The 17,736-nt window shown below is 39.0% G+C and overlaps 1 protein-coding gene across 3 annotated transcripts in view; it reads right to left on the reverse strand.

Annotated features, from left to right (window-relative positions):
• The window catches only part of Lama2 (laminin subunit alpha 2), a 640,019-nt gene that overhangs the window by 147,786 nt on the left and 474,497 nt on the right, over positions 1-17,736 (reverse strand). For all 3 annotated transcript variants that reach the window (XM_045157983.1, XM_045157982.1, XM_045157984.1), the window contains 2 exons: positions 7,163-7,305; positions 2,475-2,573 (listed from right to left, as the gene is read on the reverse strand). In XM_045157983.1, coding sequence (XP_045013918.1) covers positions 2,475-2,573; positions 7,163-7,305 — 242 coding nt within the window. The remainder of the gene's footprint in view (positions 1-2,474; positions 2,574-7,162; positions 7,306-17,736) is intronic.

A 17,736-nucleotide genomic window follows, 5' to 3' on the forward strand; every position in this document is an offset into this window, starting at 1 on the left:
TGGGGGAGGGACAAGGTTAATTAATAGGCACTTTCATTTATTCCATGTTTAATATACCTAGGGACTCTACTTCCACTTGCCTCATCTTTAGACTTTTTGTTACAGGACGTGAAGAACTGCAAAGTGGAAAAGTAAACGCTCATGTGGAGGAATGTGGCATGTACCACTTAAGTTGATGCAGGTTAATGTAAATAGTAATAAGGCATATGGTTATATATGTGTGTGTGTGTATATATATATATATATATGACCATATGTATATATATATTACTAAATGCCTTATTTGACTTAATATGATGGTATAATATAATATATTGCTATAATATAATATAATATAATATAATATAATATATATGGTATAATAAGATCTAGATTATGATCAAAGTTTCTTAGACTAGTTTGGATGACATTGGCAGTTGTGACAAGTTCATGTGTTTGTAGGATATCCCTCATTTGGGCTTTCCTCATGTTTTTTCTCATGATTAGATTGGAGTTAAGAAGGTTTTTTTTTTTTTTTTTAAATACTACAGACATAAAACACCTGTTTCCATTATATCATGTCACGCTACATAAGATCAGTTGTGAGTCTGTGCTATAATATCCAAGCATCTGCCGTAGTGCCTACACTATGGAAGACCCCATACCACTAAATATTAATCAAATGAACAAATTAATGCATGAACTGTGTCTGTCACGTTGCCTACACCCTGGGAGAACCCCCCCACACACAAGTGTTAATCAAGTGAATAAATGAATGAATTAAATGATACAGATTTCACGGCAATTTTGAGCTAATTATCACCGATGAAAATAAGCAGTTCTATTTTTTTTATATTTCTCATACTTCTACTTCTTTATTTTATGTTTTATTACATAGTTTCATGAAATTGTTTTCTATCATCCTTCATAAACTTTAATGCTTAGACACACACACATCACGCACATACACACACACACACAGACACATGACTGAAAGCCCCTTTAAAGTAAGAAACTGAGCCTCACTAATATTTTTCACCTGGCAACCCTGAATGTGGCCTTTGTATATGGTATATAAAGAAACAGAAGTTGGGGGCTGGAGAGATGGTTTTGCAGCTAAGGTGTTTGCCTGCAAAGCCAAAGCCAAAGGACCTTGGTTTGATTCCCCAGGACCCACGTAAGCCAGATGCACAGGGTGGCACATGCATCTGGAGTTCGTTTGCAGTGGCTGGAAGCCCTGGCGTGCCCATTCTCTCTCTCTTTCTCTCTCTGCCTCTTTTCCTCTGTCAAATAAATAAATAGATAAATAAAATATTTTTTAAAAAGAGACAAAGTGAATTGAACTGAGTGTCCTATGTCATGACTGAATTAAATTTCTTACTCAGAGATATTCATGTAACAAAGCTAGATTGTTAAATATTAAATTAGTATGAGGCTCTTATAGTCAGTGTCTGAGTACATCTGGCAAGGAGGTCTACTTTGTATTAGCACATTCCACCCTGCTGGTCTGAGTTCCTGAGAAGGTGTTTCATATGCTGTTGTGACATGAGCACAATTGTTCAGCAATATGTGCTCAGAAGCCATCAGATTTCCCTGTGGAAATTTCATGATCAGGCAGCAATTTGTGGAAAAACTACTGGGCCAGTGGGAATGTGGATCTGGGTCCTACTGATGTCCCCAAGTTTAATGAATTGTCTGTCCTTGTCAGTTCATTTCCCTGCTATTGCAGGGACCTAGGTTATCTCCAAGACCCTTCTAGTTCCAGAACGTTTGCCAGTTAAAGCTAAATGAAGGCAATCTACTGGGTGCCTGGTTTACAGCCCACTTTCTATGTGTGTCCATTTTTCTGGCCACAAGATGGCAGACTTTATGTTTTTTTCTTCATTCTGGAATAGAAAAGAACTTGCAACTGTGGGTTTTGAAAATTTAAAGCTATCAATTGCTGGAAAAAATATGATAAATGTAACATGGATTTTACATTCTGATTCTAAAAGATGTCATAAATGCTTGGATTTTCACAATGAAGGTTTCTTCTTTTGAGTAGGAGTACTGATTTAAACTGCATTTCTATACAAATGTAGACATCCCAGGAGAAAATCAGACACCACAAGTATATTCATTTGTTTCCTTTTCTTCTCATAACCAGGGGCAGAGATTTAGAAACTTAGAATTAATAAACACATTAGCAACAGAGGTTAATAGATGATGTTCTTAAAATGCACCATCAGCCTGGCACTTTAGCCTTGGGCTTTGCCCCATGCTGAGAATTTCAATCTTGTCCTCTTTCTGAAGTAGGGCTTGGGTGGTGAGAACTGGGTTCTACAACTTCGCTTTAGGCAGAAGTGGCCAGCCATACTCCCTCTATTTCGTGCACCAAGTTGGGAATTAGGAATAAGAAGATTTCAGAACTTTGATGTAAGTTTGCTAAATTTCTAAGAAAATTGATATCTTAAGGTCTATGTACGTTAAGCAGATTCATGACTTTTCCAACTCACTCTGGTCAGAAGCTCATTCATTTCCATCACCAGTGCGTTCAGGTTGTCCTCTGCCACCTGAATGAGCCTCTCTGGGGCCCGCTGGGGTGAGAGCAGGCGCTGAAAAAGATAGCATATACATCTTACTGAATGGTTTGGCAATAACCTTCGGGGTGGACAGAACACATTTTCCCTGTGTACACAGAGAGCTTCAAATGAAAGGAAATGATTCCAAGCATATCTACTCATCCACTGACTGTCATGCAAAATGCTCACGAAATAACAAAAATTGTAGGAATTTATTAAGAAATTATTAGGTACTAAGGTTTTTGTTCAATTACTTCTTTTTAAATATTTAATTTTTTATTTGCAAGAAGAAAGCAACAGACAGACAGGCAGACTATGGGCATGCTAGGTCCTCTAGCCACTGCAAACAAACTCCAGATATGTGGGCCACTTTGTGCATCTGGCTTTACATGGGTACTGGGGAAATGAACCCAGGTCATTAGGCTTTATAGACAAATGCTTTAACCACTGAGCAATCTCTCCAGCCCTCTTCCTTTACTTCTTATAAGCATAAAATGAAGTAGGACTGGGGAAATTGCTTAGCAGATAAGGTGTATGTGTGTGAAGCCTAAGGACCTCAGTTTGATTCCCCAGGACCCACGTAAGCCAAATGCACCAGGGGGGCACATGCATCTGGAGTTCATTTGCAATAGCTGGAGGCCCTGGTGTGCCCATTCTCTCTTTCTATCTTTCTCTTCCTCTCTCTCTCTTTCTCTCAAATAAATAAAAATTTTAAAAAGAATTATATGAAGTAGATGCCATTCCATTTTCTAGATGAGTGAACTTTGGATCCAAGAGAGTTAAACATTTGCAAAAGTTCACACAGCCAGTAATACAGTTTTGTGCAGTTTCTACAGAAACCTTTGGAGCCCTTAAGCCTCCCCTCCTAATCAGGAGAGACATAGCTTACAGGAGAGAAACAAAATCTCGCCCTCTTCAGGGGAGACCTTGCTTGTGAGGCACTAATTGCTCTGGGGTCAAGACTGTAGGTGCTCTCCTGGAAAGAGCAACTGAGCCATAGTCTTCTCTTGAATACAAACAATCTCACAGGACATGAGCATTTGACAGGGCCAGTCTGTGACAGTGATGGATGAAATGAAAAGTGAAGCACTCTGTAGTCATATCTAAACAGACAGTTTCATGTCCTATGGAGACCACAAAAATACCCCAATCTCCCCTTTTCTGCCTAACAAGAGTGACAGTGTTCCTTACTAACCACACAGCTTGTCTCCCTTGGTTCTTCCTCTCTGCCTGAGATTCACTAAAAGCATGTAAAGAATTTCTCCCACTCCCTAACAGCACAATGCGGCACATGATCCTGCTTCATGGAGCCCACCCTTGGCAAAAAGGCCAAGCACGAATCCAAATGCTGCATATAGTTCCTCATTCCCTCTTACTGAGATGCCCCATCACTCCACATGGTGCTTAATGCCTGTGAGTGCAATGAGTTGTTCAACCCAACATGTGTGGTCTGAAGGAACACTGACACAACAAAATATATGCACTTCCTGAAGGCTGTGAGATCCTAAGTGTTGAAGTAACAGACACATTAATGACAGAAGAATATATACCCCTAATAAAGGGACTGGAAGTTAAGGGTTACTAGGTCAGCTGACCAATACTCAGACATAAAAGCATGGATGATTAGAGCCTTTGGTTTGGATTCCCTCCATGGATGGATCCCCTTCCATGGGTCTTTCTGGACTTAACCATTCATTTCTCAAGGGCTATTTCTTTGTTTGTCTGTTTTTTTTGAGGTAGGGTCTCACTCTAGCCCAGGCTGACCTGCAATTCGCTATGAAGTCTCAGGGTAGCCTCGAATTCACTGCCCTCCTACCTCGCCTCCCGAGTACTGAGATTAAAGGCGTGAGCCACCACATCCGACTTCAAGTACTATTTTTTAAAATGCTCATGTCCAGATGAACATTTGCTTTTTCTAATTTGATTTTAATTCTTTTTGTTCTTTCCATATACATGGAAAACAACTGGTCAGCCTCCATTTTTCCTGAACATGTTTTATGTCTATGCATATAAATGAACAGATGCCTGGCCTGGCTTCATAATAGCCTACTCCCCTTAAGTGTCCAGCCTGGTCTTTCAATAGAGGGCCTGATGTCTAGTATCAGCCAGACAGGCCAAGTCTATACTTCTGTCTCTATGCATGTGGCTCCTTTAGTTAAAGTAAAAACTGGGTCTGGTCCCTGGAATCCTCAGCGCTGGCTCCCAGGTATGTCATTTTCTCTGTGAAGTTTGCAAAGACAGCTTCATTCCCCAAGACCCCAAAGTTAAAATGCCTGCATGTAAACCCCACTTCTGAACATTGTAACCATATAACATGTGTTTCAAACAAACCTCCTTTGTGTCTCAGTTTCTCTACCTAAAATAGAGTGCATATAACACTTTCATTTCAACGTTTCACCTCAGTTCAGGCTACTCATACCTATATTCACATACACTGGGTAGCTTGAATAAAATGTGTAGTTCTGGAAGCAGGGAAGTCCAAATAAGGTACCCAACCTGGAGAGGGTTTACACATGGCTGCCTTCCCCTTGTGTCTTCAAGTGGCAGGCACAGAGGTACGCCACTCTTCCTATTCTTTTTTTTTTTTTTTTTTTGGTTTTTCAAGGTAGGGTCTCACTCTAGCCCAGGTTGACCTGGAATTCACTATGGAGTCTCAGGGTGGCCTCAAACTCACAGTGATCCTCCTACCTTTGCCTCCCAAGGGCTGGGATTAAAGGCGTGCGCCACCACGCCCAGCTCACTCTTCCTATTCTTATAAGACATTAGTATCTTCATGGGGGCTTCAACTTATTGCTCTAATCTAACTCTGATTACCTAGAAAATGACCCATCTCCAAACACCATGATACTAATTTAAGTCTTACTCTGAATAAGGAATGCTTATGACCTTTCCAAAGTCATACACAGAAATACTAGTCCCTAAGATAATGGCCTTAGAGACAGGAGACTTTGAGAAGTACTTAGATAATGAGTGTGAGTCCTCATGGTTGGGATAGTGTCTCTATGGAAGATACCCAGAGTGCACTATTCCCCTCTACAGTATGAAAACACAACAAGCAGGAGCCATTTTTGAGGAATGACCCCTTAGCAGACAACAAACCTGCCTCGATCAGAGCCTTCCTATCCACCAGAAAGTGAAGTGACTATTGTTTTTAAGCTGCCACTTACTGTATTTCATTATAGCATCCCACCCAGATGAAGGCAAGTTGTCAACATGTGCACTTTCATGAACAGTTAGTCTGTCCTTCTTTCCCTCTTCATGAACTTTCTGAAAGAATTATGCGTGATGATCCATGTAGGATTTTAATTACTAGCTTTTCAGTCAATGTCAGTTATTCATGCTCCTGTCACTATTCTGAAAATTTGGAGTAGTAATGATACTATGGTCAGTATTAAGAAATATATTTAGACAAGTACCTGCCACTCTAAACCTTCTTCAAGTCCTCACCAGTGATTCTTTGCCTATTAAAATTGTATCTGCAATTCAAGTTTCCACAAAATTACTCTCTCATCATTGATACCTTCCCTAGTTTCTCTCAATCTTCATAGTCTTTCCATTTTATGTGCTCTACTGTCCTTCAAATCTCTAGATCACACAAAGTAACTATGTATTTTGTTTTACTAATTGCTTAATTGTTATTTAGCTATTTTGACAACAGAATCCAAGCCACGCTTCAAGGGTAGTGACAAAAATTATAGGAGTCAAGAGATGTCCAGAGAACCAGACGCCACCTGGATGACTCTCTATTTTCTCACTAAATAGTTGATACTTGTCAGATACCATATAATTAGCTACCTCTTTTCAATGTGTAGACTTTCTCACTTTCATAAACATTTCTTCCTAGAGCTTTAAGCACTGAACACTTTAGCAATGTTTCAGAACAGTGTGTCCTAAATTGTTGCTATCTGAAGCACTTTCAAAGCTGAACATTATAATCTTAGCTTTTCAGTTTTACAATAAGCTTAAATACTGATGAAAGCTTTCCTGGATCCAAGGCGAGGCACCCAAGAGACATTTATCACCAACTGACCTCAGGGCCTACATTTTTGTGTGGGTTTGATCACAGGGCGATTAGAGTATGTAAGTGTGTGCCATTCCAGAAGCCCTCACAAGGGACTCTCCAGTTCAGCTGTGGGAGGGTAGAATTGAGTAACCGCCTGTCAAATATAGTGCTGAGAACCAAGGGGAAATAGTCAATATCATATTCTCATTGCAAGAAGCAGCTCACTTTCAGCCAAAACTGTATTAGTTTAGATTAATGATTTAATTTGAATTTTATTGGTTTTGTAGGCTTTTAAGGGATTAATTTGTTTTGATTTTTATGGAGCTATAAGTATAAGGAGTACATACCTGATTTTATGTTTGTACATATTCAAGTCACCTAATAAAACTGATTTAGACTACACCAAGGGGGTGTGCATTAGACTTTTCCTTTAATAGCACTCTGTATATTACAGCTCTCCAATTCAAAACACTGGTTTAGAAGGTTTTGAACTCCCCTCACAGTAGCTTTTCTTGATTTGGAGTGAATGAAAGAACTGTATGCATGATGGCCAGTAACTTTTGGGAAGCTGCTATGACATTGACCTCACAGCCTGCTGTTACTGTACCAACGAACGTACCTTCAGTTCCTGAGTTGTATTTTCAAGACCATATAGAATTTTATACGGAGCAGGCAGAGGGCCAGTGAGGTTGATGCTCATGGCCATGTGTTCCAGGTGAGCCAGGTCACCGAGAAGAAGGCCCGTGCACTCATCGCCACAAACTGTGAAAGAGAAAAAGCAAAGGTATTTACTTCTGCTTAACACTCCAGCCAGATGGTCAAAGATTTCAGTTATGAAATGGTTTATGGTCCCAGCATAATTCTGTGAGAGATACTGAGATTCACCATATAGGAAAATTACTTATATCATATTGATGACAGTTGAGAAAAATAAAAGATGAGAACAACAAAAAGAATAAATATGCCTATCACCTAGAACCTGAAATAGGGGTGGGGGAAGATTGGCTACACAGAGGGACAAAAGAGAAGACAAAGGGAGAAGACAATGATGAGCAGGGGCGCATATTGCAGAAGCAGTAAAGAGAGGAATATGAAAGTTTGAAAAGTCCGAAGTCCTCACATGAGCAATCTAGAAATCCAAGCTAGACACAGAAGACTGACAGCATATCCAAATGCTCTCTACACCCTAACATGCTGTTGCACGCTGGACTGCACTGCATTCTGTCTAGGAATTTGGTCTGCAAAGACTTCCTTTACTATATACTGAGTATTACATGAAGACTATCTTTACATATACTTAACAGAACTTTTTAAACCTAAAAGAAAGAAACTTTTCTTCTTCTTTTTTGGCATGCATATGTGGTGTTTGTGGTATGATGCATGTGTGGTGTATCTGTGTGTAATGTATGCACATGTATGTATGTATAGTGATACACATGCCCCTGCATGCAGAGGCCAGAGCAGAACATTAGGCATCCTACTCTACTGCTCTTCCATGTGTTTTTCCTTGGACAGGGTCTCTCACTGAACATGCAGCTGCTGTTTTTGGTCAGGCTGGATGACCGCTGAGCCTTAGTGATTCTTTTATATTTCTATAGGACTAGGGTTATAGGCATGCATGGCCACACCAGGATTTTTACATGAGTGCTGGGGATCAAAGTCAACATGTCTCAGACCTTCATGCTTGTGCAGCAAAGTGCTCTTACCCAATGAGCTTTCTCCCATCTGGAACCTTCATTTTTATAATCAGTTTTCCTTGTCTTGATATTTCCTTATCTGTAGGTCTCCATTCTTATGCCTCAGCAAGACATCACTCAGAAGATGCAGCCCCACAAATCCCTACCATAATGCCGACTCTTATTCAGTCTTGTAAATAAATACCAACTAGGGGCAGGTAAGATGAATTATTTAAATAACTATCTATACTAATATTATTCCTAGTATCTTTACAATGACTATAGAGAGGAACCAGTCAAACTTAGGAGTGGTAGAGCAAAGTTGGTGGTAGAGTTGGTAGAAAAAAAAGTGGATGCTTATCTCTTCATTACCAAATTAAATTCATAAATAGTAATAGAATTTTTTAAGTGAACAGACATGGTTTCTTTGGAAAGATTTAGAAATATACATAAATTACTTTGCTATTTTTAGAGTTATGTGGCTGAGCAGTGATATGTATCTTTATCCAAGAAACATGTACTGCCATATTTATGGTATGCACAAACCTGGTTACAATTTCTATCTTCTATCCTGCAGACAGAGGTATCACAACTATATGTGTATTAGAAGAGGGAAAATGCATAACATGGAAAATGCTAAGCATTGGAGTTGTATTGGATCATGCCCCAACCTGTCAAGAATTCAATTAGTCCTCTGAACAACACTCCCCTGAGCAACTTAATGGAGAAAAAACCATTAACAGAAGCTTGTAAACAAAGAGAAGCAGTATACAGAGGGCGTTTTGTGATAGGACTGCTCTTAGAGGTGAGCTACCACATTCCCTCCCAGAGATTACAGTGCCCCAGCAGGGCTTTAATAAATCATCTCTTTGCAGGTGACAAGGGCAATGGCACAGTGTTATCTGAAGGACTGCGAGCTCCTGGTGCTGTCTGAGTGAGCGAGCTTGCAGGAGGAGGACAGACAGAAGTCTTGGGCAAGCACTGCCCCTCTTACTCTTCTAACTACAACAAAATATGATTTTTGTCTCATGGAAACAAAGTAAAAGAAAGCACTGTGATTTCATTCATTAATGCTTCAACAGCCCTATCCATACATTCTACTATGAGAGAAAATAATACAAAACTGCTAAATTGTCTAAACATGAAGATTCCTAGTCCTGTTCTGTCTTATTCCTAGTCCTGTTCTCACCCTCCAGTGGGTCTCTGAATTGTCTGATGAACTTGCTAAAATCCCACAGGACTAGATCACATCCTAGATTTCTGACTCAGGAGGTGATCACATTCCCTGGTTTCTGATTCTCATGCTGAGAAGGTGCTTTCCTAATAAGCACCCAGGTGACATCACTGCTCATGGTCTGTGTGTGGTGCTTCAAGTGACAACTGGATCATAAGGTTTGGCATTGCCTGGGAGCTTGTTAGAAATGCATTTTCATGGGCTCTACCTCAGATCTGAGAGCTTGTTAGAAATGCATTGTCGTGGGCTATACCTCAGATCTGACAAATCCATGCATTTTAGAAATAGTCCATGTGATCTCTGCACAGGAAGGTCAGGAAAGCTCAGGAGACCAGTGGTTCTCAACATCATTGGACGCTAGAATCACAGGGATTTATAATGTACATATGACTCCCCTGCCCACTTCCAGGGACTGTAAATGGTCCACAATTCCTATAAGCCAGGGTTTAGTGCAAGCAAGGTTTTTAAAGGGAGCAGGATTTTTGAGGAAGTCATTTTCCTTCTCTGCCCTGTATGAAACATTTCATGTTCACATTCCAGGCTCTTGAGTGTTCAGATCATGACTTCCTCAGAGGGGAAGTTGCTGAAGTCACTGTTACCTGAAGTAGGTGGTTAAAATCACTCCTGGGTTTTAGGAACTTAGACCTCACATGTGTGTTGGCTATCACATTTTGTCGTTTACATGTTTATATGTTGTTTCTTCTTCACTTGAGAAGGGGCCTTACACATCTTCATTAATGTCTAGGGGAGTGGGCATAGTAAACTTTCAATGAATATTTGCAAATTAATATATTTGTGAAAGAAGAGCAAAAACATATTTTTGACTAAGAGAATGACAGAAATAAATACATGAAGGAGGAATATGTGCAGATGTTCATTCAGTGGTGAGAACAGGAAGGCAGAAAGTTTGGAACAGGACAGAGGAAGATGCTAGTCAAATGCCTGAATGTGAAATGCAATATTTGACAGGAAATTCAGAACCAGGCATATATGTAAGGAACACAGAAGAGGATAAAATTTAACTGAGGAAAAGACAATCATCTGGTGACTAGAGAGGCAGAGATTGTGTGGAATCAAGAGAGAGAGCTGCTCTGATGACTACACGAGTCCATCATGGTGTAATGTTGCTCAGGAAAGAGACACTGGAACAGAGGGGCTCAAGGAGAAACTTGGGGCTTGGGACATGATTCAATGGGTAAGAGCAGAGCATCTGGTGCAAAAGCATAAGGGACTGAGATGGCTTGAGTCTGATCTCCATGGCCTATGTTAAAAGCCAGATATGGCCACACATGCCTGTAACAACCTCAGTCCTGTTGTGGGACAGAGACAGGAGAATCACTGGGACTCATTGGTTAGCCAGTCTAACTGAAAATGGTAGCTCTAGGTTCACTGAGAGACTCTGTCTGTCTCAAGAAAATAAGACAGAAGAGTAACAGAGAGGATGTCCAATGTTCCACCCTGGCCCCCTCTGACATACACGTGGGGAATGCACATCTACTTACACATGTGCATGCTTACACAAATAATATATACCACCACGACACATATAATGTAAACACACACCCTTTCCCCCCACACCAAAAAAGAAAAAAAGGAGACTGAAGCAGGTGCATATGTAATCAGGAAAGAAATAACACTTTTACATTATTGGCCAAGATGCTTATTTTATGGATGGATTAAAAATAGCTACACGTTCTTTGCTATTGTTCCCAATTAAGAAGAGAGTCTATTATTTTTTTTTCCCCATCAGCTCTGGGTTGGTTTTGCAACCACAGAGAGAGAAGAGCATGCCCAAGCTGCCACCAGCTGAGTTGTCTCCTTGTGAATAGTGATCTCTGGGTGTTCTCAGGCCTGGCAACACAAGGCACAAGTAACCTCAACCCACATTTCTAACCTGACAAATCACGAGTTTATACTGTATAAAGATGTCATATTACATTTTTGGATGACAGTCATAGATGTGCAGTTGTGATTTGGAGTGTGGATTAAAGTTAGGAACGCTCAAGCTGTAATTCTTCAATCAAAAACAAGCATTTGCAACAACTCTCAGTATTATTAAGAATTAGAATTAAGGGTTTGGGATATAGCCCATGGCAGAGCACTTCTTATCTGCCAAACACCAAGTATACTTGTGGAGAAAGAGAGAGGAAAGGAGAAAGGGAAGGAGGGGGAGAGAGTAGGAGAGAGTGAGAACAAGAGAGAGAGACAGAATGAGAATGAGAATATGACAGTCTTTCTGACAAAGTCCAAACAAACTCCATTTGGTTTGTCAGGCTGTATTTATTTTTGGAAGATATTTTGGAATATAAGCAAGTAATTTGCTCTTTTTCAGTTTTTAAGAACTTGAAAGATACTTTATAGTAGGATGTCCTGTCATTATTTTTAGAGTGGTCTGCTTTTCAGAAATCCTTTTCTTACTGGTTCTTTAATTTATTTGCATCACATAACTCACCTATTTTCAAGAAGGAATTAAATAAGCTTATTTATAACAATATTGCTAGATAATTCTTATTGGATGGTTCAAGAAATTTCCAGGGAAAGTAGGTACAGCTTTTTTTTTTTACTTCACGCGAGCCTAAACCAGGGAGTAGAATGCAGAACTAGATATGGTTTCCTGTGATGTATTACAGAGCAAATTGCTGAGATAGAATGCCAAGAGGCATAATGCAAAACTAGTTTTTCTCTCATATATTCTACCCCCTGCCCATCTGCTTTGTTTTTTTTTTTATCTTCAGTTGTTGAAATGAATATTCATTTAACTGCCCATTCAAGGACTCATGCTTTCCATCTTATATATCTAGATTCAAATATCTATGATTATCCCACATCTTATAGTCTCTGTACTTGCTTTGCATTTAACAAAGGACAAGCACACTTCTGTAGGTGAAAGGTAAGTTTATAGCATGTTCCAAATAACACACTAACATCTGTTTGAAGACTTCTGAACGCAACAGCCATGCAATGTTTTTTCAAGCTTCTGTCTAATGAGCTCATGTAGTTTTAAGTTAAACATATTGGTGTGGGGTAGTGTCCTTTATATAATTGTTTGCTATTTTATTCTGACACAAAATATTTCAGTTAGGTCACAAGCTACTTTTTTATTTGCCCTAACAAGTCTGAAGTATCTGGGAAGAGATACTGGAAATGGGATAAAAATTAAAATCAAATTTAATTCAGTATGACAGGAAGATTTGAAGTGTGTGAGGAGACATGAGGCAGTCACGGTCTATAAATGGCTCTTCCTTGGTAGGCTGCAGCATAGATGACTTATGCACCTCATAGTCAGAACCCCCCACAAACAGTTCTCATAATTCAGCAGAACCTCATAATCAGGACTCACCCCCCCCCCAACAGCCATTCTCTTAATTCAGCAGTACAGATAAGGTTATAAAGTGAGATCCTGCCTAAAATGCATAAAAGCAAAAGCAAATATTTCAAGATGATGATTATATTTTACATGACTAAATGTTTCCAAGGCTTTGCCTATAAAAGTGTCAGGATAAATTTGTGTCTAATATTAACAAATGCAGTACTAAATTCAGATCATTACAGCCGGGCACATGTAAGGGGCAAATCATGCAGCCAATATCACAGATCTCTCTGTTAGCAATTAGTACAAAATACAGCACTTCCACAGAGTCCCCCATGCATAGTAATTACTAGCTTACTGTCACACACAAAACCATCACATGCTGCATTCAAACCATAAAGGGTTGAAGCTGAAATGAATATACTGAGCAGTTTTGAAAAGGCCAAACCTCTTAAGCAATTTTAGGTAAAGATATATAAATTATCTGCTCCCGTCACCTAGGGGTAAATACACACTTTTAACAAAGGATGCAATTTTGGTCTTCATATGTGAATTTTTAATTAATAATAACAAATGAATCCCATTGAGAGAGCCTTGGACCTGGATTTTGTATTTCTGTCTTTTCCATGGCTCCTCTAAGAAGGAATGGTTCAGCTGGGTCTTGTGGTTCTGTCCTTCAGTCCCAGCACTCAGGAGGCTGAGGCAGGAGAGCCAGGAGTTAGAGGCCACACCAGTGGCCTTGTCTCAAGAACAAAAAAAAAAAAAAAAAAAACAACAAAACACGAACTGTTGGGATACCATGTTTAATGGTTTGCTAAATGGGTTCAGTGATTGTATGTTATTTATAAACAACTGTATGATATGAATGTTTGATTTCAGACTCATTCAAAAGGATTTTTTAACCTATATTTCTTTGGTTAGAGGAAAATATATTGCACAGTTTTATTTGAAACTGTTGCATTTGTTCAGGTGACAAGTTCTGACACACATACATACACATACACACACACACACACCCATATATATATATGTATATATATATTTTTTTTTTTTCAATCAAATTATATAAAAACAGGGAAAAAAGTATAGTGTAGCTCCAGGATGGTAGAGCTTTGAAAAAACAAATGTATAACTTCAAATATTGAAAATACTAGAATCAGAATAATGTGTTTATTCACATATCATTCACTACATAACAAGCAAGATACTGTACTTGGTCCTCTTATTCTCTCATATACTAGGTATTGCAGTTGCATAGCACAAGTAACTTTATCAGTGACTTGAAGACTATAGGACTAGAGGCACCCATAGAAAATTAGAATTCAGCCTAAGGTAAGAAAATGTCTCATTAAGAATTACCAAAGTGCGGAAAAAGACTTTAAAACATGACAATGGGAATAGACCAGATCATAGAGCCACTGTACTGTACAGTTCTGCATTATACTGCGCTGTATTATATATCCTGTTCTGCACTATACTGCGCTGTATTATATATCCTGTTCTGACTATAGTGCGCTGTATTATATATCCTGTCCTGCACTATACTGCGCTGTATTATATATCCTGTTCCGCACTATACTGCGCTGTATTGTATATCCTGTCCTGCACTATACTGCGCTGTATTATATATCCTGTTCTGCAGTATACTGTGCTGTATTGTATATCCTGTTCTGCACTATACTGCGCTGTATTATATATCCTGTCCTGCACTATACTGCGCTGTATTATATATCCTGTTCCGCACTATACTGCGCTGTATTGTATATCCTGTTCTGCACTATACTGCGCTGTATTATATATCCTGTTCCGCACTATACTGCGCTGTATTGTATATCCTGTCCTGCACTATACTGCGCTGTATTATATATATTGTTCTGCACTATACGCTGCGCTGTATTATATATCCTCTTCTGCACTATACTGCACTGTATTATATATCCTGTTCTGCAGTATACTGCGCTGTATTATATATCCTGTTCTGCACTATACTGCGCTGTATTATATATATTGTTCTGCACTATACTGCGCTGTATTATATATCCTGTCCTGCACTATACTGCGCTGTATTATATATCCTGTCCTGCACTATACTGCGCTGTATTATATATCCTCTTCTGCACTATACTGCACTGTATTATATATCCTGTTTTGCAGTATACTGCGCTGTATTATATATCCTGTTCTGCACTATACTGTGCTGTATTGTTTATACTGTTCTGCACTATACTGCGCTGTATTATATATCCTGTTCTGCACTATACTGTGCTGTATTATATATCCTCTCCTGCACTATACTGCGCTGTATTATATATCCTGTTCTGCAGTATACTGCGCTGTATTGTATATCCTGTTCTGCACTATACTGTGATGTATTATATATCCTGTTCTGCACTATACTGCGCTGTATTATATATCCTGTTCTGCACTATACTGTGCTGTATTGTATATACTGTTCTGCACTATACTGTGCTGTATTATATATGTTGAACTGCACTATACTGTGCTGTATTTTATATACTGTTCTGCACTATACTGTGCTGTATTGTATATACTGTTCTGCACTATACTGTGCTGTATTATATATACTGTTTTGCACTATACTGCGCTGTATTTTATAGACTGTTTTGCACTATACTGCCCTGTATTGTATATACTGTTCTGCACTATACTGCACTGTATTGTATAGACTCTTCTGCACTATACTCTGCTGTATTATATATACTGTTCTTCACTACACTGTGCTGTATTGTATATAGTTTTCTGCGCTATACTGTGCTGTATTGTATATACTGTTCTGCACTAAACTGTGCTGTGCTGGTGGTTAGATAATGATGATTATGTCTAGGATTAGGGAAAATCTACCACTCTTAGTTCTTATACTTGCATATATTATTTTCATTTTAAATATTATAAACTGTGTTCAAAGAAACAATAACTCCACCAACCTGTGAATCTACTACCTTTTGAGATCAATAAATCTTTTTGGTTGAGAGATAGAAATTTTAAAGTGGAGTTCATTTTATTGTTAAATATTAATTAAAATAAAAGCAACAGTTACTAGCCATCTCTCTATGCTCAGTCAAGCATGCAGCTCTTTAATTGGCTAACAGCATAGATCCTCAATGTAGCATAAAAACAACTAAGACTGAGTATTAATAAGTAGAAGAAATATCCAGAGCTAGATTTATGTTCCACACAGTAGTAGCCTTGACTAATGCTAAGAAGGTTGTGGAACAAACAGAAGTGTGTGTTACTATGAAACAGACGAATAGAAACAAACTTCATGAATAGAAGTTGGTTCAGTCAACCATGTGTGGTTCTAGCACTTGGAGAGTAGAAGCAGGAAAATGAGGAATTCAAAGGCAGCCTGGTTGTTTAACAAGCTTGAGACCTTGATTATAAACAACAACAACAACAAAAGGAACAGCCAATAGATGAAGCACTCTCTGTTAAAGCCTGAAGACCAGAATTTGATCCTCCTCATATAAGAAGACCCTACAAAAAAGTGGGAAGGTTTGGCTTCTGTAGTCCTAATATACTGACAGCAGAATGGTTAGCAGAGACATCAAAATATTGTAGAAACTCTCTGAGATCACAGAAAACAATAGCTGAGCAAGATCCAGAGATAGACTCTACTTCAGATGAGGTGGAAAGGGGAGTATGATTCCAAAATTGTCTTCTGACCTCCACAGTGTGCTGTGTGGTATTCATATATCTCCACTCTCTCTCAAACACACATACATGTACACAATCTGAACATACAAATACAGTCTCTTTACTAAGTTGCCTTATACCTGGATTTGAGCATGACGTCATGACTTAGAGCTCTAGAAAGCTGTAACAAACATATTGGTAGAGACAATATGACACCGAGGTATTGAGGATAGATGAGGGTCACATACAAAGCATAGATTGATAAATTGCCTCTGGCGATCAATGTTTTTTTTTCAATTTTTTTGTAAATTTTTTATTTATTTGAGAGCGACAGGCACAGAGAGAAAGACAGATAGAGGGAGAGAGAGAGAATGGGTGTGCCAGGGCTTCCAGCCTCTGAAAATGAACTCCAGACTCGTGAGCCCCCTTGTGCATCTGGCTATCGTGGGACCTGGGGAACCGAGCCTCGAACCGGGGTCCTTAGGCTTCACAGGCAAACGCTTAACCGCTAAGCCATCTCTCCAGCCCAGATCAATGGGTTTTTTAACCAACTCTTAGAGCAGAAAATCTTGCTTTGATAATGACAATTGTTGTAGTTTGAACAAATGCCCCCCGATATATTCAGTGTTTTATTAGTTTGTAGTTTGCATCTGCAGCCACCTGGCTAGAGGTGGTGTCACTGGATGGATCTTAAGGTGTGGTGGTGGGTTCGTGATTTCAATCTAAAGATACACAAAGTGTGCCTAGCTGGAGTTCCTGAAGTGTGCTGATCTGTGTGGCTTTTGGTTTGTGATTTTCTCTCTCTGCTTGGACCTGTGAAGGCAGGCCAGTTTCTCCTGCCATTATGGAACTTCCTGTATCTGTAAGCTTTAATAAATCCCTTCCTCCATAACTGAGCCTGGTCTGCATGTCCATTTCAGTGAACCTGAAGCTGTCTGCTACAACAATATTTGACCATTTTGTCCTGCATACAGGAACCAGCAACTTCTAATACTAGTCATCTTTGATAATAAGTGTTCCAGTGATAATAGGGATCTCTAAAAAATAGTGATAAGCTTAATGACTCTCACTAGCTATTAAGAAAAACAATTTTGGTTGTATCTCTACAGATCAGAATCAAGGACACTTCATGATTGCTTTTGCAATACTGGCAAAATAACATCATAAATGTTACATAATAATGGAATTCTGATATAAGCCATAGAGTAGTTATATCTCAATTACCTCATATATGCTGATTTAAAAAGTAATCTATTTTAATTATGAGCTATTCTGTGTTAACCATAACCCTCTACTATGGAATAAATGATGAATTTCTT

The sequence above is a fragment of the Jaculus jaculus genome, chromosome 9, assembly GCF_020740685.1.
Source record: "Jaculus jaculus isolate mJacJac1 chromosome 9, mJacJac1.mat.Y.cur, whole genome shotgun sequence".
Taxonomy (NCBI): Eukaryota; Metazoa; Chordata; class Mammalia; order Rodentia; family Dipodidae; genus Jaculus; species Jaculus jaculus.